The sequence below is a fragment of the Taeniopygia guttata genome, chromosome 1 (genome assembly GCF_048771995.1).
Source record: "Taeniopygia guttata chromosome 1, bTaeGut7.mat, whole genome shotgun sequence".
Classification (NCBI taxonomy): domain Eukaryota; kingdom Metazoa; phylum Chordata; class Aves; order Passeriformes; family Estrildidae; genus Taeniopygia; species Taeniopygia guttata.
In genome coordinates this window covers 423,414-443,340 of record NC_133024.1, presented here as the reverse complement: position 1 = coordinate 443,340, position 19,927 = coordinate 423,414, and the positions used below count along the sequence as shown (strand labels likewise).

The 19,927-nt window shown below is 40.4% G+C and overlaps 2 protein-coding genes across 10 annotated transcripts in view; both read left to right on the top strand.

Moving 5' to 3' along the window:
- The window catches only part of CMSS1 (cms1 ribosomal small subunit homolog), a 218,059-nt gene extending 207,439 nt beyond the window's left edge, over positions 1–10,620 (top strand). For all 5 annotated transcript variants that reach the window (XM_030285774.4, XM_072931828.1, XM_072931953.1 and 2 more), the window contains 6 exons: positions 873–932; positions 1,635–1,737; positions 3,161–3,221; positions 4,047–4,134; positions 5,746–5,834; positions 9,954–10,620. In XM_030285774.4, coding sequence (XP_030141634.1) covers positions 873–932; positions 1,635–1,737; positions 3,161–3,221; positions 4,047–4,134; positions 5,746–5,834; positions 9,954–10,037 — 485 coding nt within the window. In that variant the 3' untranslated portion in view covers positions 10,038–10,620. The remainder of the gene's footprint in view (positions 1–872; positions 933–1,634; positions 1,738–3,160; positions 3,222–4,046; positions 4,135–5,745; positions 5,835–9,953) is intronic.
- Positions 10,621–10,768: 148 nt separating this feature from the next.
- Positions 10,769–19,927, top strand: part of LOC100221041 (cell cycle control protein 50C-like) — a 45,996-nt gene continuing 36,837 nt past the window's right edge. For 4 of the 5 annotated variants that reach the window (XM_072931483.1, XM_072931534.1, XM_072931615.1 and 1 more), the window contains exons 1-7: positions 10,769–11,554; positions 12,377–12,487; positions 13,607–13,708; positions 15,083–15,173; positions 16,987–17,124; positions 18,123–18,335; positions 19,102–19,288. In XM_072931483.1, the coding sequence (XP_072787584.1) occupies positions 11,342–11,554; positions 12,377–12,487; positions 13,607–13,708; positions 15,083–15,173; positions 16,987–17,124; positions 18,123–18,335; positions 19,102–19,288 (1,055 nt within the window). In that variant the 5' untranslated portion in view covers positions 10,769–11,341. The remainder of the gene's footprint in view (positions 11,555–12,376; positions 12,488–13,606; positions 13,709–15,082; positions 15,174–16,986; positions 17,125–18,122; positions 18,336–19,101; positions 19,289–19,927) is intronic. The other variant, XM_072931566.1, reaches the window with a different exon arrangement.

Sequence of the window (19,927 nt, the reverse complement as noted above, 5' to 3'; positions counted from 1 at the left end):
ACCCTGAGGGGCTGTGCTTCATACAAGATGGTGACAAATATGTAAGTCTTTAAAGACAGAAGAATTGTTAATGCTCTGCAGAACCATATTGTTCCGTCAGGCAAACAGCCCTTAACACAGTGGCAGGTTTTCAGACCATGGAATTTTAATCATCTTTTTAAGAACTTTGATTTTCTGATAGGCGTGAGAAAGGACCTTCCAAAGAACCTGTTGGGATCTTCACTGCCATTATAAGAAGTTAAATGGCATGTCTGCCACAGAGTGCTGTAAAAAACTTCCCAGTTAACATAGTGACCAGAGAAAAGGAAGTCAGCAGGAAATGGAGGAAGAGAAAGGCACTGAAAATGCAGTGGAGGTATTTCTGTTAGGATTGATATATTTAGGTAGATTACCACAATATGAAAGACCAGAAGGTGAACAAACTCACTGACAAGTAAATTATTGGTAGATTCCTGCATTTACACAGTATGAATTATTTGGGGGATGTACAAACATATTTCATCATAGGTACGTGGTACATTGGAGGAACAGTCTAGGAGTGTAAGGCTTTTGGCTGAGGCTTTGATTCATTGTGGCCAAGACATGAAAACTTTATTTAAAGCATGTGATCACACCTGTACAGTAGCCCAGGATTCAAGGTTTCAGGCTGGGAGAAAAAAAAGAAACTGCAATTCAGAGATGTTACCTTCCTTGATTTAACCCATACAAAGTTTCTTCTAGGTTAATTTTTGTTTCAGAAATGGTAATTTATTGATGATGGATTTATGAAGTTGGGATTTCATCAACATAACTAGTGATTATGCTGCAAACATATGTTCTCCATTTGCTGTTAAAATACATCAACAAAAATATTTTTTCCTTTATGTTTTCAGATTCCTGCTTTCTGCCAGCCAATGATCTTACCCACAGTTTTTCTTCATACCTGAAGGAAAGTGAGTTTAAATGTTGGTCTGGGTGAGATGAAAGTTGTATGAAAAATATTATTAATACAGTATTACTGCATTTGTTATATGTAGCTCCAAGTATTGTTTATTATGAAATATTAATCAGTTTAAGGTTTTAAATATTTTTTTTTAATGACTGGTCTTGTTTTTCTGGCTCTTATTTAGTTTATAGCTTTTATTTTTTTGGTATCAAAAATGTTCTAGGCTTTCTTATAATTGCTAGGGATTATTTATCAGTAATTTATTGTGGCGTCATGAGTAGGTGTATTTATTATCTTAGAATGAAAGTCCTGCAGCTGTCTGCTGACATGAACCAAGTGAATTTTTATTCTCTTGTATATTTATATAGAAGTTCTGGTCTGGTAAATGTTTCTTTGCAAATTATTTTCTCTGATACAAATTACCATATGTGGCAAATGAAGACAATAGACTCATCACCTTAAAAACTGTTAATTGTTAACGCTTATCTAGTTTGTTCAGTTTTGTAATATTTCTATATTTTATTTATTTTGGGCATTCCATTTTCCAGCTTCTCAGCCATGACTAAATGCAAAAGTGATGTCAAAGTTCCAGACCTCAAAGGAGTCAGCATGTGTGTTCTTGCTGCTGGCTACCATTCATCATGTACTCTAGTAATTTAAAATTTGGCATGCGGTGCTTGGTGTGGGTACAAGGGCTTTTCCATTGCAGTCTGCCCGAAGTGGGCGAAGCTCCGCAGGAACCACAAGGAGGAGAAGTCGGTGGTGATGCTGGTTCTGTGCAGCTCTGCCCTGCGCTCCTTGGAACTCATCAAGTATGTCAACAGCAAAGACTCTGTTGAGGTTGGCAGTCGGTCAGGAGTTTTGTCTTGGAACCACAGGCAAAAAGGCAAAACTGGGACACTGTTCTGTGCTAGCCAGCAAATTCTCTGACTCAAACTGATGCAATATCCCTTCCTTCTTTAAACTCTGGGAACGTGGTGTTTGGTTTTGGACTGAAGTAATGCTCAGTACTTCAGTTGCCTGGGAAGGGTTACTTTTGTCAAAAACCAAAAGTAAAGCATAACCAATGTAGGAGAAACATGTTATACTTGGGAACAGAGTAAGCCCATAAAGCATCATGATCCACCACGAGAAGTCATAGCTTTGCACCAAAGGCAGCGAGGACATGGCATTTCAGGGCCTCAGATGCCAAGGTGTGTCTGGCCTGAGTGCCTCCAGGTCTCTGTCAGTGTTCTCAGCTGGCTCAGGCTGGCAAAACTGCTGGGCAGAGATGACAATTTTCAGTGTGCCCTGTCCCTGTATTTTCCCCTTCTCTATCCTCCCACTTTTAATCCAGAAGTTTTGATGACTCTGATGAATTGATGGATACCTCACAAATTTCATGGTTGTCTTCTGTGTATTGACCCTACTTCCTGTGATTATGTCAGTACAAAATGAGATGGAGATTTGGGAAGTTTGATTCCATGATACAGATATAAGAATAGATAAAGCAGATAAGTGCCAGTCATGCATGCAGAGACTAGCATCTGAGACTTAGATGGTTTAGATGTAGATAAACCTTTAGCTTTGCAAATTAAAAATGTGTTGCCCTGCAAGAAGCAGTTTTAAATTATGTTCAGCAAATACGGAATATGTTGTCTCCTGTTTGATGACTATGGAACGCAGAGTTGTTACTGTGTGCCAAAATGGAGTGTCAGAAAAACAAGTTAAGGTTTCTAACAAATTAGTTTGTTTAATTGGAATTTGGATAATGTCTGCAGTAGAGACAGTGGCAGCCTAGGTTTTCCCAACAGCCATGCTGCAGAAAGACTGTGAAATGTAGATTTGTCCGTACACAGATCCTTCCTTTAGTGCACACACACTCATACTCATTAATGCTTTAGTTATCTCAGTAACTGAATTATTTTTTAATTAGGATTTGGTGATTAACCAGTTTTGAACTAGGCTAGCTGTGAAAGCACAGGCCATAATATTAAATATTATCTGAAAAGCTATCTAAGCAATATTGCCCCCTACTGATATCTTCTACTGTGTCTGTCCAGTTGTTGGTCTCTGTTGATGAGTAGCAAACAAGAATGTACACAATGTTCAGAGTACAACCAGAGTTCACTGGGGGACTGTGTGTCTCTCAAACATATTGAGAAATGCCAGTTGGTTTTCCTTTCCTCATGTGTGGTCTTAAGCCCAGCCCTGCTTCTTGTATTTCATTGTTCATTTTTTTATTATTATTATTAGGTCAATGACAGCCTTTAAAGGAGATTGCAGAGTCATCAAGTTGTTTGCAAAGCACATAAAGGTAGGGAATGTTAATAGAGCAAATAAACAGCTAAGTAGTGTGACACAATTTTCTTTTTAAATCCTTTGGCAGTAGGGCCTTTCATACAGTGTTCATATGAAGTTCCTTCCTTTAGGTAGTGCTTGCTTTGGTAATCCATTGCTGCAGTGTGAAGAATTTCAGTAAGCACCATCTCCAGGAGCTCTGGTGTAGCCCTGTGCAGAATGTAGATGCTTGTGCACCTGCTGAGTTTCACTCTTCCACATTCCCATCAAGTGCTCATTCAGTGCCAGAACACTCACACTTGCAGTGTGTGGAAGCCAACTCTATCAGCACCCACACTTGGATTCTGAAAATTGAATGCCTGGGTCTCCAGTATCCATACCTGTTAAAAAGAACAAATTATGGAGGTGTTGGGAATAATGAGTGGACACTTGGCATTTGATATAAATGCTGTCAGACACGCAAATGTGTCTTTTTCCAGTATCTTCATCTTGAAGGACTTCAGAGTTAATTCAAGTTTTTCAGGATTCCAGAGCATTTGTTTAAATGCTGAAGGAATCTTGCTATTCTCACCTCCAAAAATACTTGGTGCAATAGCAGATTTTTAAAGTTAAAAAAGATTGAACTTCTAAAGAAGTGTGATGCCCAGCTGGCTTGTTATATTTCCTAAACTTTCTTCCAGATATAATCGTCTGACAGTTTGAAAGGCAAAATCGTTTGTTACTTAATGGTGTTCTAGAAAGAAATACAATGAGATCTTGCATTTATTTCCAACTCCTTGAGAAGAAATTTTAAAAACGATTATGGTTTTACTGTTGATTTTTCTTTCTCTCTTCAAATTAGATAAAGGAGCAAATGAATATGTTAGAGAAAGGCATGTTCCACATCGGGGTTGGAACTCCTGGGAGAGTAAAGGCACTAGTGGAGCAAGGTAGGAGAACAAGGAGGGTTTCCTCCCTAGGTATTTTATATTTGGTCTCATGAGAAGTGAAACTTCAACTGTTTTTTTTAGGTTGACATGAACGTGTAGATTTGGGTACTAAACTGTATGGTTCTATTTCTTCACTTGTGCTATGTCAGTCAAAACAAGGTCAAGGTTCTGGTACTTTGTTCTATGATCACTTGAGGCTGGCATAAGCCAGTATTAGCAGAGAAAGGCAGAGTAATGCTTCCTCTTACCTGCCAGCCAGTGCTTAATCCCTCTTCCTGCTCCCTGTGCAAGCCCAAGAGTCTGTTTGGCAGCTCAGTGAAATGACCCCAATTAAACCAAAACCAGTGTGCACACAAAATCAGGTAATGAGCAGGCAGAGGTGGGGGACTTCCTCTTTGGCAGGAATACTGATTTATGCTGACTTGAAAGTGATTGCAAAACCATAATGTGAGATTTAAAGCTCCAGGAAACCAAACACTGCAAGTGGATCAAAAAGAAATAGTGGCAGAAGTCACTGTATCATATGCTACTGTGAGCTTACTGTAAACTTTTATGAGGGGTGTATGAAAGATCTGCTTGCTGATTTGATTGTATTTCTCATTTGCCTGTAGTAAAATTGATTATTCTCTATAAATCTTTTCCCAATTGTTGAGTATTTTCACTCACTCAATATGCAGTATGTACACAAAGAAAAAGAAACAACAAAATGACAAGATGATAAGGCAAATCTTTCTATTCCTCTTATGCAAGACACTGTCTTGCTCTAACTGTGGTCGCTTGGTCAGGGACTGGCGGTGGTTTGGGACTCTACTGCTCCTTCCAAAAGAGTGCAGGAGTAACATCATTTTGTTGCTTCCACCAACATTAAATGTTAGCTCCCAGCACATCAGCACATTGCCATGAGAGTCGTGAGGCACTGGAACAGGTTGCCCCGAGAATCTGTGGATGCCCCACCCCTGGAAGTGTTAAATTTTATCCCAAGCTCTAGTTCTTTTTTGATAGTTTAGTGTTGCAGTGCAAAGTCACTTAGAGAACAGAGAGGAATCAAAACTGATAGGAAAAAATGGTGAGCATCATGTAGAAGACTAGGGAAAAAATACAGGAGAATGGCTGAAAAGCAAGTTCAGAAAGGACCTTTTTTTTTCACCGCCATATATTTGAAGGATAAAGCAATTCTTCAGCAGCACCACTGACCTGACTCATGTTCACATAGCACCCTGTCCTGTAAATTGGTGAACACTGTCTGTTCCTGTTAACATCAATTTTCAGGTTAGGGTTCTTGTAACTTACCAGTGACATCAGCTGTGGAAATTCAACTCCTGTGGTTTCATCAAGAGGAAGCTTGAGGAATTACTTTCTGGCAGGATGTTAAGCTCTTGACAAGTCTGGCAACAGGAGTTCCTCTGCTTTTGTGTTTATCTTCCAAAAAGGCATGAGATTATGTGGCCAAGGGAGTTTGTAGTGTGAATGCATTCGTTTTCCAACCAGCAGTTGGAAAAGTGTTCAAAGATTAGTTTTTGCAAACAGACAACAAAAGATATAAAAGCCAAAATCATTTCGATAAGCACGTGCCACGTTATCTTGGTAGTGAAATTTATGTTGCCTTTTTAGATGCCCTGTGCTTAAACGCCACAAAATATATGATTTTGGATTGGAACTGGAGAGATCAGAAACTAAGGAGAATGATGGACATCCCTGAGGTATTGTATAAGCACCTGTATATGTTCTGTTCTGTGTCTTAAAAGTACTTTTGCTGGCAGTTCTCAGGTCTTGCCAGTAATGTTTTCTTTCTGTAAAGCTGTCTTCAGTGGTAAAGGAACAAAAAGAAGTTCACATTGACTGAGAAGTCTGTGTTCTTGGGTCTCAAAATTATCTTCTGAAAAAGAATTTTTCCTTGATTGTTGCAAGTCACAGCTGTGACTTCTATAGTAGTCCTGTGAGTTTCCCCTGTTAATGCTGGATGGATATTCCACCTGTCCCCCGGAAGTTCCCTCAGTAGGACTTGTACAGAGTCCTAGACCTCGACAAATGAGAGAGATGGGCATCACCAACTGTGTGAAATTGAGCAAAGGGAAGTGCAGGATTCTGCACCTGGCATGGGGCAATCCTGATGAATGAGATACTGGAATGAATGAGATGCTGGAAAGCAACACCATGGAAAGGGACCTGGGGGTCCTGGTCGATGGAAAGTTGAAGCTGAGCCAGCAGTGCCCTGGAGCCAGGAGTGCCAACCCTGTCCTGGGGCTTCAGGCCCAGCATCACAGCCGGGCAGGGGAGGGGATTGTCCCCTCTGCTCTGAGCTGGGGTGGCCTCACCTGGAGTATTGTGTATAGTTCAGGTCACAGCAGAAGAAGGGTGTAAAGCTGTAAGAGAGCGTCCCAAGAAGGGCAGTGAGGATGGAGAAGGGCCTTGAGGGGAGCCATGTGAGGAGCGGCTGTTGGGCTGCTCAGCCTGGAGGAGACTGAGGACAGACCCCATTGCGGTTACAGCGTCCTTGTGAGGGGGAGAGGAGGGGCAGGCACTGATCTCTGCTCTGGTGACAGTGACAGGACCCAAGGAATGGCCTGAAGTTGTGTCAGGGGAGGGTTAGGTTGGATATCAGGAAAAGATTCTTCCCCAGAGGGTGTTTGGGCCCTGGAACAGGCTCCCCAGGGAAGTGGTCACAGCACCAAGCCTGACAGAGTTCAGGAAGTGTTTGAACAATGCTCTCAGGCACAGGGTGTGACTCTTGGGGTGTCCTGTGCAGGGCCAGGATTTGGACTTGATCCTTGTGGGTCCCTTCCAACTCAGCATATTCTGTGATTCAGTGAAAACTTTCCTCAAAAACTAAACAAAACTATGACCAAACATACATGTTTCTCCACCTGAGAGCAAGATAACATCATATGAGTAACTCTACAGACAATTCTCTTGGTTTTTTCTTTTCTTTCTTGTATTTTTTTTCTGTTTATTTTGACAAGACGTAGGGTACAAATAACTTAGACCCATCTATCATTTCTACACTTCCTCTAAACTAATTCCCAATTCTTTCCAGTTCTGTAATCCAGCTTTTATATTTCTTGCTGGAACAAGCTGTGTTTACAGTATGTTGTGGGGCATCACCTATTTCTAGCCAGCTAAAGAGGGAGTTTCCTCCATTAGTGCTTGTTAGAAAGCTCCCAATTTCCTGCACAGTGTCTTGAGGTTTTGTGCATTTATAGTAAGCCCATACATGGAAGGAATCTCCAGGGAAAAGGCCTTCTTTTGCATATAGACAAGCTGTTTCACAAGTGAAACAAATTATCAGTCATTAATCCATCTATGTACTTGTCTAAGTATTTGAATGTGCTGCATTTTACAACCCCACATACACAAAACAAACTAACAAAAAATACATTGAAGAAATGAAGTAGCAAAAAAAAAAAAATCAAAAAAACCACCTGCCTTTGCTTTTTTGGTGGCAAAGAGGCTCCCTCTTGTGGTTAATACATAAGGCTTGTTTAGTATGGTTTTAAAAAACAGAAAACATGAGATCACAGACAGTCGAGTACAAAACCACAGGCAGTACAAAAGTTGTCGATGGCAGTGGGATGGATTTTTTTAAGTAATCTGAAGTCAGTATCAATAAAGTAGACTGCAGGTGCTCCACCTCCAAAAAATGAAGATTATGTTGCCAGTATTTCATTTTGGGCTATTGTGAATCTCAAGTACACCTTTCAGCTCACTGTAGGTAGCATCATGGCAGTTCTGTGTGTCTGTTGAGGCCAAAAGTTGTGACTCCAAGTCTATTTTATTAAGGCAAAATCCTAAGACTATTTTAGCATAAAAAGTTAAAGCTTAGTTCAATCCAGCTAAGTAAGATTATTGGACCATCATATATTGTGTTAGGATAAGCAATAGATATTTATGTGTGATTACAGAATAGTGAATATGTAATTACAGAAAAGTCTTCCAACTGCTCTTGACTCAGGTAACACATCATAAAGGAAGGTTTTTGACATCTTGGTCTTTATAGGTGGAGTATTTTGCAGGTATTTATTCCACTGCAGACATCAGGCAGATTCCTTGAAGTTATGTGTAAGGGATGTCCACAGGAAAAGACACCCAAATAATGTTCCGGTGATAAGGCATCTTAACACCACATATAAACCAATGGGATGTTCTAGTAACTTGTGGGCTTCAAATATGGAATACAGTCCTAGTCAGCTTTTCTAATTGTATAGAAAAATGTCAAATACATGCTATGAATAGTTTAAGTTTTCTCAGAGAGAGGAAATACAGTACCAAAGACAGTTTAGAGACTTGGCTGTATGATGTACTAATTTCTTTCACCTGTGTTAGTTATGGAGGGAAAATTGTACACTTAAAATGAGAAACTCAGCATACTGGCCTATATTCAGTGCAAACCTTAATTATCAATATTTTTTTTTGCATATTTAAGGTGCAACATTGCTAAATTTCATTGTGTTTAAACCAGAAAGCAAGAACAGTTGGAAGCACATGTCCATTGTATTTGCTGTTTTTGTAGTCACCTGATGTTCAGTGAGAATTCTACACATAGAATTATATTTATATGCTAATTAGATTAGATTAGATTAGATTAGATTAGATTAGATTAGATTAGATATGGATTTAAAAGCACATGGCAATTCTGTATGCCATCATATCCACACAAAGAGTGGTGCCCTAATCCACTGCTCTGTCAGCTGCCTCAGCATCTCATTAGTTAATGCTGCTGGAATTTCCATTCTCTATTTCTGTGTCTCCCACTTCATTCATCCCAAACAATGGATAGAAAGCTCCCAAAGAAACCACAGGAGGAGTGAATGAGTTTATCACACTTTGTCTTGGCATACTGGAATTGAAGTAAAGCACAAAGGTGTAAATAGAAATGGATTGTATAATTTTAGGTCTGACCAAAGGATAAGCTTCCTGCTTTGAAAGATTTTTGTACAGAGTTGATGGCAATACAGAGCTCTCTCAACTCCTCAAGTTACTTGTTCCTAAGATTCAAGTGAAATTTTTTTCACCAAAACCCAATATCTGCAAACAATACACACACCAGCCTTCAGTAAATTTGAAAATATGCTAAGTTTAGGTTTCAGATGTCATGAAAATAAAATACTTGTGAGAAATGGACTTGTGATAGAAAGACAACTGTGTTCACCATTGTGTAGCACATCTAGTCTGAAACTGAGGCTGGCTGGGCTTTCTGGAATACTTTGTGCCTCTGCAAAGTGGAGGCACAAAAGAATATAATCCTGAGAGAAAACCTGCAACACGTGATTTGTAAGTGGTAAGAGGGAGCTGTAAGGAAACTCTGGACTAACTTTGATGATAAAGAATCTTGTGTTCCCTCTGAAATAGTCAATATTTACTCTGTAATATATTTGTTTTATCTTTAGATAAGCCATGAGCTACAGCCCTATCAGAGTCATAAACCAAAGTACTTTGTACGCAGCACAGGCAGAGCTGATCTTCCTGCTCACTTTCATTCAGGTGTCCCAGACACGGACAGAGCTGTGCCTGCTGCACTGCCCTTGATCTGCTTTATGCCAGTTCTCACTCTGGAAAGTCCTGTAGGGATTCTGCAGCCCAGGATGGGCCTTTTGCTGTGGTGTGCTTTACCAACTCTGCCAATGACAACCTTTCTGTAGCCATGTGAAATGGGACTTCAGGGCTGCAGGGCAAAGGATGGGTATTTTAAAAACTGGAAATATACTAGAGGACCTTCTAGCAATCTCTTCTTTAATTTCTAGTCCTGTAGTTAGGTGCCTCAGTAAATAAATAAAGGTATCACTATCAGTAACTTCTTATGCTTTGATTTTTGTTTTCTTCAGATAAAGAAAGAAACAATTGACCTACTTGAGAAGAGTATTATAAAGCTGTGCAGAGATGGATCTGTGAAGCTGGGACTCTTTTAGTGAGTTTGCCAACAAGGAAGTAATTTGCAGTTGCCTTTTGCTATTATCCTGCTTGCAACTGAATTTTGACTTTTCAGAGGTCTCAATACAGAAGGCACATTGCAACATTTTTTGAGTTTTCTTTTAATAAGAACCCAGAAGTTTTGTTTTTAGTTCTAGTATTATTTTTATTGCAGGAATAATGTCATACTGAAATCAGAGTTACACCACTTTCACCTGCTAGATGTACTACTACGTGTCACTGGTAAGACGTTGAAGATGAGCAAATATGGGTGTGAAAGTCTTTGCACAGCTCAGTTTTCTGTTCCCTCTTTGTGCTATCCCAAATGAGACATGTATTTGTCTCATGAGAGTGGTAATCTACTTGCCCTTGGGGGTCTTTGAAAAAGTATGAATTTCAGTAACATGTTAAAAAGGTATTTTTCACCTATCTGTTCTAGAGCTGGGCAAATGCTGCTTTTTGCTCTTACATGATATTCTCTGTATATTATACTGAGATCTTATTTTGGTTAAACTGTTGAAGTGTGCAAAAAGTATTCTTACATTTGTCCATTTAAATTAAAATGAGGTGATCTCTGCGTGATTCTTTTGTCATTGTGGGTAGCAGGGAATTAATGGATTCTCTTTCAGAGAACAAGATGAACTGAGATGAGGAAGTCATCAGTAGCTTGGAAAGCCATTGATCCAAACTGGATATTTTAAAAATTAGTTGTCCTTCTATGATAAAGAACACACAACTTTTTTTACAGCCTTTAATTGCATCTCAGTCCATAGCAATGAATGTAATAGCTTAAGAAAATTGGTTTGGTCTTCCAAAGCCATGTTCTCTGTCCAGTGCTGTCTCAGCATCTGCAGTCCTCCCCAGTGGAATCCAGTGCAACTGGATTAGGACTCCTTTCTTTGTATGCCATGCCTGTTAGCTGAGCTATGGAAGTAAATGGAGAAGAAATAATGCATCTGAATTACACAGAAATTCCAGTATAGGTGACAGTATCCCTGCAAATTAGTAAGTCATAATGAATCCTAATGAGCTGTGAGGCAGGAAAAATATATCTAAGCTTTTCCAGGAGGAATGAACTGAACACCCTGATCAAAGTACACAATCACTTGATTGGTGCAAGCTGATAATGGAGATCAAGGCACAAATACATAAAACAAGGAAGAGAGAGATCTAGTTAATAAGTAATTCCTCACCATAATGCAAGTTTGAACAACAAATACTGTCTCCCAACAATAAAGACAATATCTCAGCTGAAACACTCTCCAGCACAAGGATATTACTCCTTTCTCTCACCGAGAAGAAAATGAAAAACAAGACAAATGTTCTTCCCAGAGAAGGAGAAGCCCAACCTTCCAGGTGTCCAGATAACACTGCATTCAAACAGCAGAGGCTGCCCGCTTGGAAGCCCCAGCTGACCATTGCATCTGTGCTCTCCAGCTTCTTTCTGACAGGGGCATTCTGCCTCACTGTGGGAGTCTGCCTTGTCCTGTCTGCAAACAGTGTCAGAGAAATACAGGTTGGTTTGGGAGTGGTGTTCTTTGATATTCTGTAAAGTAGAAACCAGGCCAGGTTTGGAGAGAAAAGACTTTGAGTTGTGCTTCTGAATAAAGATGATGGCTATGGCTTCATGCCTTGGACATGTATCCAGCAGCTGGTATTCTTGTGAAAATCTTCAGAGGCAGTCAGTCGTCACTAAAATCAGAGCACTGGGTGATTAACTGGGTGGGAATATCTGAAATACGGGTAATAATTACTGCCACTGGCTGCTAATATCAAAATATTGTCATTATCTTCTGGGGTTTTGAAGGGAAATGAGCAAATCCCTCAGAGAGTGTTTAATACTATAAGAATATATATATTTTTTGGGGCAAAATCTTGAAATACAGGGAGCCCTAATGTTTAAATCCCTCCTACAGAAAAGGAGGTTATTCAGACCTGTGGTGTTATGAATAGACTCCTGTTTGGAGCCAGCACTCAGCACTACACCCAGGCTGTTCAGCACAGTGGGCTATGATGCATGTGGGGATTTTTCAAGCATTACTTGGTCAGCCAGCCCAAGGAGCAAGAGTGTTCTTCACTCAGCACTCCTTTGCCAAGGAGCAGTTGTGAAAGTTCTGCAACCGTCTTCAAAAGACTTTAAACCAGCATTAAACTAGGGATAAATTTTGTGTTGTTCATTGAGGCCAAGTCATCACTCTTCATTTTCAACGATGTTTTTTGGCAGTCCAGGGTCACTTAGAAGAGAACAGCTCTGAGAAGCCTTGGACCTAAAACGCTAATCTTTTCTTATGAGTATGTCCTTTATGATAATATATTTGCTTGTTCACTTCTCTGACAGATAGATTATTCAGATAAATGCTCAGATTGTTCAAAGCTCCGTGAAAATTCCTCTAATTGGAATAAGGAATGCCACTGTTCTGTCAATTTCACGTTAAAGGAAAATATATTGGTAAGTGGGTGCAAAAAACCAACTCAGATCACTGTGTACCACCTGTTACTTATATCCCTAAGTGATAAAAGACAGTAATTCTGTCCTGTAGAGCTCCTGACTAAATTTGCTTTCTACTTTTTCAGAACATATAATATTCAAAATTTTACACGTTTTACTTTGTTGTTAATTTTGGTATTTATAACCAAGACCTGGCTCCTTGTTTGGGAGATGTCCAAAAAGAAGAAGGGGTGGAGGAAATGGTGTTTGATTGTGGAGGTGACCTCTCTCTGTCTGTCTCTGAGTCAGAGGCAGAGCTTTGCCTTTGGCCTGGGGTTGGTTGGTGCTACCCAGCTAAGCTCTCAAGTGAAAAGGAAATCTGAAGCTCTGACCACTTTACAGAAGTAGACCCCTGTAGTCATTTTTACAAGGGTTGTGCTGCTAATTCCCAAGGTCCTTGAAATAATTCAAGTCTATCAATGTGGTTCTGAAGTTTCTTTTGGAAAAAGTATCCCTCGTTTCCTTCCTTAAACTACCATGTTTTGTTGCTGAGACTGTTAAAAGGCTTCATGTTCTGCCAAAGAGATCTTATACTTAGTACTGAATAAATGATCCCTTGAAATGATAGAATTCTTCAGTATTGAGGAGGCTGTTAAAATACTTTGTAATTCTTCAGATTACAGTGATGTTTGAGATGAGAAGTTAGTTTAACTGAGTAATGGGTTTTTTATAGTTGTATAATTACCTTTCATGCATGATTTGCCCTCCTAGCATTCTCCTTTTAATGTGAAGGTTTTTGTGCACCTTCTATTATGGAAAATGAGTGTTTGTCTCTACGATATGATTCATAGTCATTGCAAGTTCATAGCTAGGTATGCCATCTTGAGTAAAATAATTATCAGGCATTTTTATTTCAGATTTTGTTTGTTGATTTACATTATGTTTAATTTTGTGCCAAAACATAGAAACTTGCAGTTCGGGTAAAGATTAGATTCTAGCCTGTGACTGCTGTATTGCTTAGGGTGTAGTTACAGACATTTTGATATGAGTACTCTCTTCACCTCTTTTTTAGCAAGCAATAGGATTTCTCATTGCCTTCATGAACTCTTTTTATTGAAGGGATTTATCCTTGGATTCTAGGGTGATGTTTTTATGTACTATGGTCTGCAAAACTTCTATCAGAACCACCGTAGATACGTGATATCAAGAAGTGACGCACAACTTTTGGGCCGAAATGTGAATGTAAGTTTTCTTTTTCTGTTGTGAAATCAGCAGCATTTCCAGCAGGTATGCCTTTGACCATATGGAGAGCCAACTAGGCAGAGCTGTAAGTGTGTTTAGGTGGCTCTAAGGAATAATAAAGTACAGATTTTCAGTGTTTGGTCCCGGCTTTTATGCTTGCTGGGGCCATAATGTCTAATAAGTTAATAAGAGAGGAAGGTTGAAAGCGGGGCGGAGGGGGTGGTAAATAAAAGATGTCAGTCCTGTGTTGCAGTTCTCAAACCAGTACCTTGTAATGCTGATTAAAAATACATTGTCTTTTTGAAATAAATATTGTCAGTCTTCTTAGCCAGAAGTGTTTTAAGCTGTGCTCTTATAGGGCCGGAGAATTAAGTTATTCTAAGTCTTTAGTTTGCCATCTGGCTATGGAAGCGGGCAAGGAGCAGGATAAGGTTAGTTCTGAAATAAGTGATCATGTATGCAGTTCTAAGCATGCAATTTAGAAGTCTAAAGAGGGAGTAGACAGCATCACCTGCAGCAGACCTGCATAAAGAAACTGGAGAATGCAATCATGGCATTCTCGGGGCATTCCGGTTCTTTTACTTACAAACCTAAAGCATATTTTCTTTGGCATAAAAGTAGTATTTAATAATATACACATAGTCCACATGTCCTTTCAGTATATATGGTGGTTGTGCCGTGGTGATCTGTTTCTATGAAATGCTTCTTAAAATTCTCAAGACATGTTCCTCATTTTTATAAAATGCTTCTTAAAACTCTCCAGGTGTCCTGTCAGCTTGTTTGTTTGCATCCAGATGCAGCTGCTTTTGGCTTTTATGCCAATCAGATACACAGCTCATTAGAGTTACTTGAAAATATTTCTGTATTGAAACCTGAAGATTTATACTTTCTTATAAAATGGGGTAGGAAAGATGCGATAAAGCTGAGAGTGGACTTCTGTTTTTTATTCTGTATCTTCATACATCAAGATTTGCCCTTTTTGACCTGCAGTAATGTGGCCAACTACATCTGCTGTTCTCCAGCACTAATTCAGCCCAGGTCAGAATTAAAAAGAAGGTAAAACAAGATGTTCTAGGGTAAGCCAAGGCTTCACTGGAACATTTTCAGTTGTAGCCATTTTACAGCAGCAGATCCCCAAACCTGTTTTTAGTAGTCTGGAGCTCGCAAGTCGGCAGCTGAATTTGGTGAACTCCTTCTGTGCCTAGATATGGAAGGTGTTCCTTAACTACAGACATGTTCATTTGATGTCTCTAATGTGACCAAAAGGTACTGGAGACTTAATTGTTAGTGTCTTTTCAGAAGAAGGCATGGGAGGACACCATTTAAAACCAAGCCCTGGGTCTGTGCCTGACTGCTGTGTGCCCTTGAATGCAGATCCAGAGGAGCTACTGCGCGCCCTTCAGCACCTACAGGAACGGGACCCCGATGGCGCCGTGCGGGGCCATCGCCAACAGCATCTTCAATGGTGCGTGGGGCCTTCCTCTGCCCTTGCTGATTCCCTCTTGAAACCATGCCTCACCCCTGGCCAGGGCAGACCTGCTATTGCAAGGTCTCTCGTTTCTCACACAAAAGGCTTTGTTTGGTGGTGTTGCTCTGGTGAACATCAGACTCTGCTTCGTACTGTTTAGTAACTTGGCCCTTGTTTGGAAACTGAGGGAGATTTCTCATTTTCTAAGGCCCTCTTCCATGTCAGCATACAGCAGGAGTGAGGAATTTAGACCCTCTTGAAATAAGGAACAAGGATACAACAGATTTCTTGTACTTCCTTGTTAAAAAGCACATTTTTGTGCAGTGTTTGATTTTTGTACACTGATGGGAGAGCCCAGATTCTGGCTTCCCACAATCATGTGCTTAGAAGGAGGGACCTCCACATTCTCCACATTACTTTGTATCTTTGGATCTACATGGTTTCATTTTTATTCTTAGAATGCTGGAAGTATACATAGTCTTAATTTGAACCTGGATTTGATCTTTATAGTAATCTAGTGATCATAATCGGTTTATGAATACACTTGGGAGATTTCAGAATGTATCTTTGGAAAGAAAAGCAACAAAAAAACTGTACAGACTTTTCTCCACTACACCATCTTTTTTTGTCTTCCAATTTCTACCACTCCCTGCTCTCACCCTTTTTTTTACCTGCTCCACACAGCAGGTTTTGAGAAGGCAGCAGCTCTTTCCAAGCAACTGTGCCGCCCACACCAGGGGATTTGTGAAGCCAGTTCATTGACTAACTTCTAGATCCACTTGATTTTTGTCTGCCTTACCCACCTGCTGCCTTGGAAGTGGGATTTACTGGGCTGGGCTCAGACCTAGGCCAGCAGAGCCCAGCTGTGGGCAGCCCAGCTGTTCTGGAGCATGGGAGGGAGAGTCAAAATGAGCAACTGGGCAGGCAGAGCTTAGAGCATTGCAACTCCTGTTAATGAAGTGGTGACAACTGAGGGTGTGGTGGACCACAGAATGATCATTTCCCTGAAGAGTGTGTCTCAGCTTTAAGGAGCTGCGTGAACACAGTTTATGCAGCTGAGTTGTGCTTTTCATGTCTCCTAAAAGACAACCCCTGCCCATCTGTATCATCTGATTGTTGCTGCCCATCATCCCATTGGCTGCCTAGGGATTTCCAGAGCTCTTAATGAGACCTGTCATGTTTTTGTCTTATGTTAAACTAATCTATGTAGGAAAATAGTAATGGCTAAAACCAAGTGCTGTTCACCCAATGAAACTGGGAGGCATGGTAAAACACAATTTTAACTAAATGTTTTTTGATTGAAGAAAGTGTTTGTGTCCAAGTTGGTAAGCAAGCTCTAACTGGCATAGAACTAAAGGAATTTTTTTTTTTTCCAAAGGATTGGATTCCCTTGACTATCCTTTTACCTCTACCCTAATCCCTGAAAACATATATTGTATAGCAAAGTTTTGGAACAACTGTCAAAGAAATTATAGGGGTAACTAGCTAGGACAGTTACTTCTGTAACTAGCTAGAGAGCTCTGAAAGTGGTTTGCAAAGAAGGTAATCCCACAAGAGTTGATGGACATGAGAAGCATGCCCAACATGCACAGGGATTGGTAGGAAATGTTCAGTCTTTAAAACTTCAGAAGTTCTAAGATTCTGGTCCTTAGTTCTTCTTGTGAAATGTGCAGTGCTCCATACACATCCAGGATGTTCAGGTTTTCTATCCACTTGAAAGATGCTTCAATGTGCCTTTTTTTGTTAGTCATGCTGGCAATTAGAACAACTGTCTTCGACTCACAAGTGTTGCTTATTGTATTCCTTGCAGATACTATTAATCTGTTTTACAATCATAACTCATCTGTGATTCAAGTGCCACTGCTGAAGACTGGAAACAGTTGGTGGACAGATAAAAATGTGAAATTTCGCAATCCTGAGTCATACAATCTCTCTTCTGCATTTGCAGGTAAGAATGGTTCTGCTGGTGGTCCTTATTTTTCAATGACTTCCCTGTCTCCCCCTTCACGTGTCTCCCATTCTGAGAAAAATCACCTTTGGGAGAAATATCTCCCAAAACAAGTTGAAGAAGCAGGGTTTAGAGGGTGACTGAGAGCAGAAGGCACATTTAGCTAAAATATCACCTTTTTACTTTTTTAATCAGTGACCATAGAAATTGAGAGAAAATGGTTTTGGAAGACTGAAGTTAGCCCACATCAGTACCCTTTATAGTTTCTTGTAATGCTTCATCTGCCCAGAGAAAACGAGGAAGCAGTTGCTTTCTTTTTTTTTTTTTTTTTTCCTGTGGAAAACATCTGTGAAGCAGAATTGCATGTCCCACCTTTCTTTCATGCCTTTGCAGATTCTCGGGCAGTTGTGAGGCATGAGAGGCTGCCTTTGTCACTAGTTCTTTCAGACTTGTTTCCAAGGGCTGTTTCCTTGTTCTGGTTGATTTCTATTGAACTGGAGCTAAAAGCTGACTGTTGTGGATCAGGGCAGTGCTGAGCTGGGTGGAATATTCAAGAGCTAATGATCTAAGCTGTTTTCATGGGACAGATTCTAAATGTCATAGGCGGTGCCAATAGACTGCAAAAAGGTGCCTTTTTGGTTGTACAGGAATATATTAATGTGTAAAAATGAGGGCAAGCTCCTCATTATTGAGAACATATTGCTTGCTGAAGAGACAAGAATACAGAATAAACAGTATTTTCACTTGTGCAAGTCACTTTGTTTTTCCTGTGTTTGAAGGTTCTAATGTGTAGCAGCCCCTGAGTACTGTTAAACTGTTAATTCATGTTTGAGGTGAGTGGACATGCTTGGAGATGCTGTTATTTGGCATATATAGAATTTTGGACAGTGTCTTACATCTCTTCCACAGCTCATATTCTTGTTGGTTGCGTAAGGCCCAGAATCTCAGCAACCACTGCTTTTACTGACAGTGTCTTTCCTGCGTTGTCTCTTTGTGAGCAGGGACAGCCAGACCTCCTTACTGGCAGAAACCAGTGTATCTGTTAGACGAGGAAGACGAGAGGAACAATGGTTACTTGAACGACGACTTCATTATCTGGATGCGCGTGTCGGCCTTCGCGACCTTCAGGAACCTCTACCGGCGCGTCAGACGGGTTCGGCACTTCACAGAGGGCCTGCCAGCAGGGAACTACACCTTCCACATCTCCTACAGTATCCTTTCAGATTCCCTAAGGCTCCTAGAGAGCTACAGTGACATGGAAGTGAATAGGATTTGTGTGGTCAGCTGACAAAAAGCCGTGCAGAACATGTTCCCTGTGTCAGCAGAGCCCCCAAGGGATTTGGGTCACATCCTGACTGACAGGAGCCCCCTCACAGCCAACAGGGGAACTCTGCTGACTAAAGCACTCCTTTTGTCAGCAGGAGTTACATCAACATGACCATAAATTTCTCTTCTTTCTTAGCTGATAGAAATGTGGTTTTAAATGTTCTGTCATGGTTCTATTCTGAAAGCTTCCATGGGAGAGATGAAAGGTAAACTCATATAACAATCTGGCTAGAACATATTAGGTTGAGCTGAGCACTTACTTCACTATGTGGAGTATCATGATAAGCTTCCCAAAAGACTAATTTTCAACTGAGCTTTCATAGCAAATTGATGCAGTAGCAGTCCTATAAATTATGAATCTGAAATTTACAGTGTTTTAAAAAAGGGAGTATTTCCACATGCACAGGAAGACTGTATCTAAAATAACTGGGTTTCTTACCACCAGCTGCCTACCACCTTCCAGAAACCAGCTGGGGTTTTGGATCTGGAATAGCAGAAACATCACCAATCAGTTAAAGGAGTTTTGGCAGCAAATGCAGACCTCAAAACTCTTTATGCCTTGGAAAGCTTTTTGAGCATTTAACAACTACTTTGTCTTCTTCTGGAAATAATGTACATTTTGTTGGTGAAATCTTAACATCCTTCTCTCAGATTTCCCTGTTACCAGATTCAAGGGGAGGAAGCATGTGATTCTTTCAACCGTGGTGTGGAGCGGTGGAAGTAACCCATTCCTGGGAATTGCCTACCTGGTTTCTGGCACAGCAGCAACCCTGACAGGTTTTGTCATAACTGGCATCCACCTAAAGCTCAGGAAAAAGAAAACATACTTTCAGAGGCGGTAAGGTTCACATGACTTTCTGAACAAAGCTGGAAATGTGCAGTGAACAAAAAGGTGCAGCACAGACCTTTCACTCTTTCCCCTGAGTTCTGGACCATTTTCAGTGTCAGGTTTGGTGAATGTAAGCAAACTGAGAGGCAGGACTATTCCATCCTCTGAAACCAAATTTACCTGAGGTGCCGTTCTCATTAATGTACATGTGAGCCTAAATTTGTTTTCTAGGAAAGTTGTACTGAGATGAACTTCAAACAGCAGATAGCAGAGCAGATTAAAATTGCAATGGCAAAGAAGTTATGTGATACCAATGTCTGGCCAGAAGTCAGGGTCCATGTTCATTTCTTACTCAGCCCACAATTCAGACAACATTTCTCTTAACTGGAATGGGGTTTTGGATGGGTAAAAAGTGAGGTGTAGATCCAACAAAAAGCTTGAGTAGGTAGCACTTATTGCTAAAATCTGCTTGTGGGCCACGTACATGTGTTTAATGGCTTGGCTTGGGTTTTATATGCCTTTTTCAGCTATGCTGAAAAAGCAGCCAGTTCACATCAGTGCATTCACTCCAGTTTGACACCTGATTTGTGGTTGAATACAGGGCATTTATTAGGAATTCAGAGTTTGTTTAGACCAAATTTATCTAGC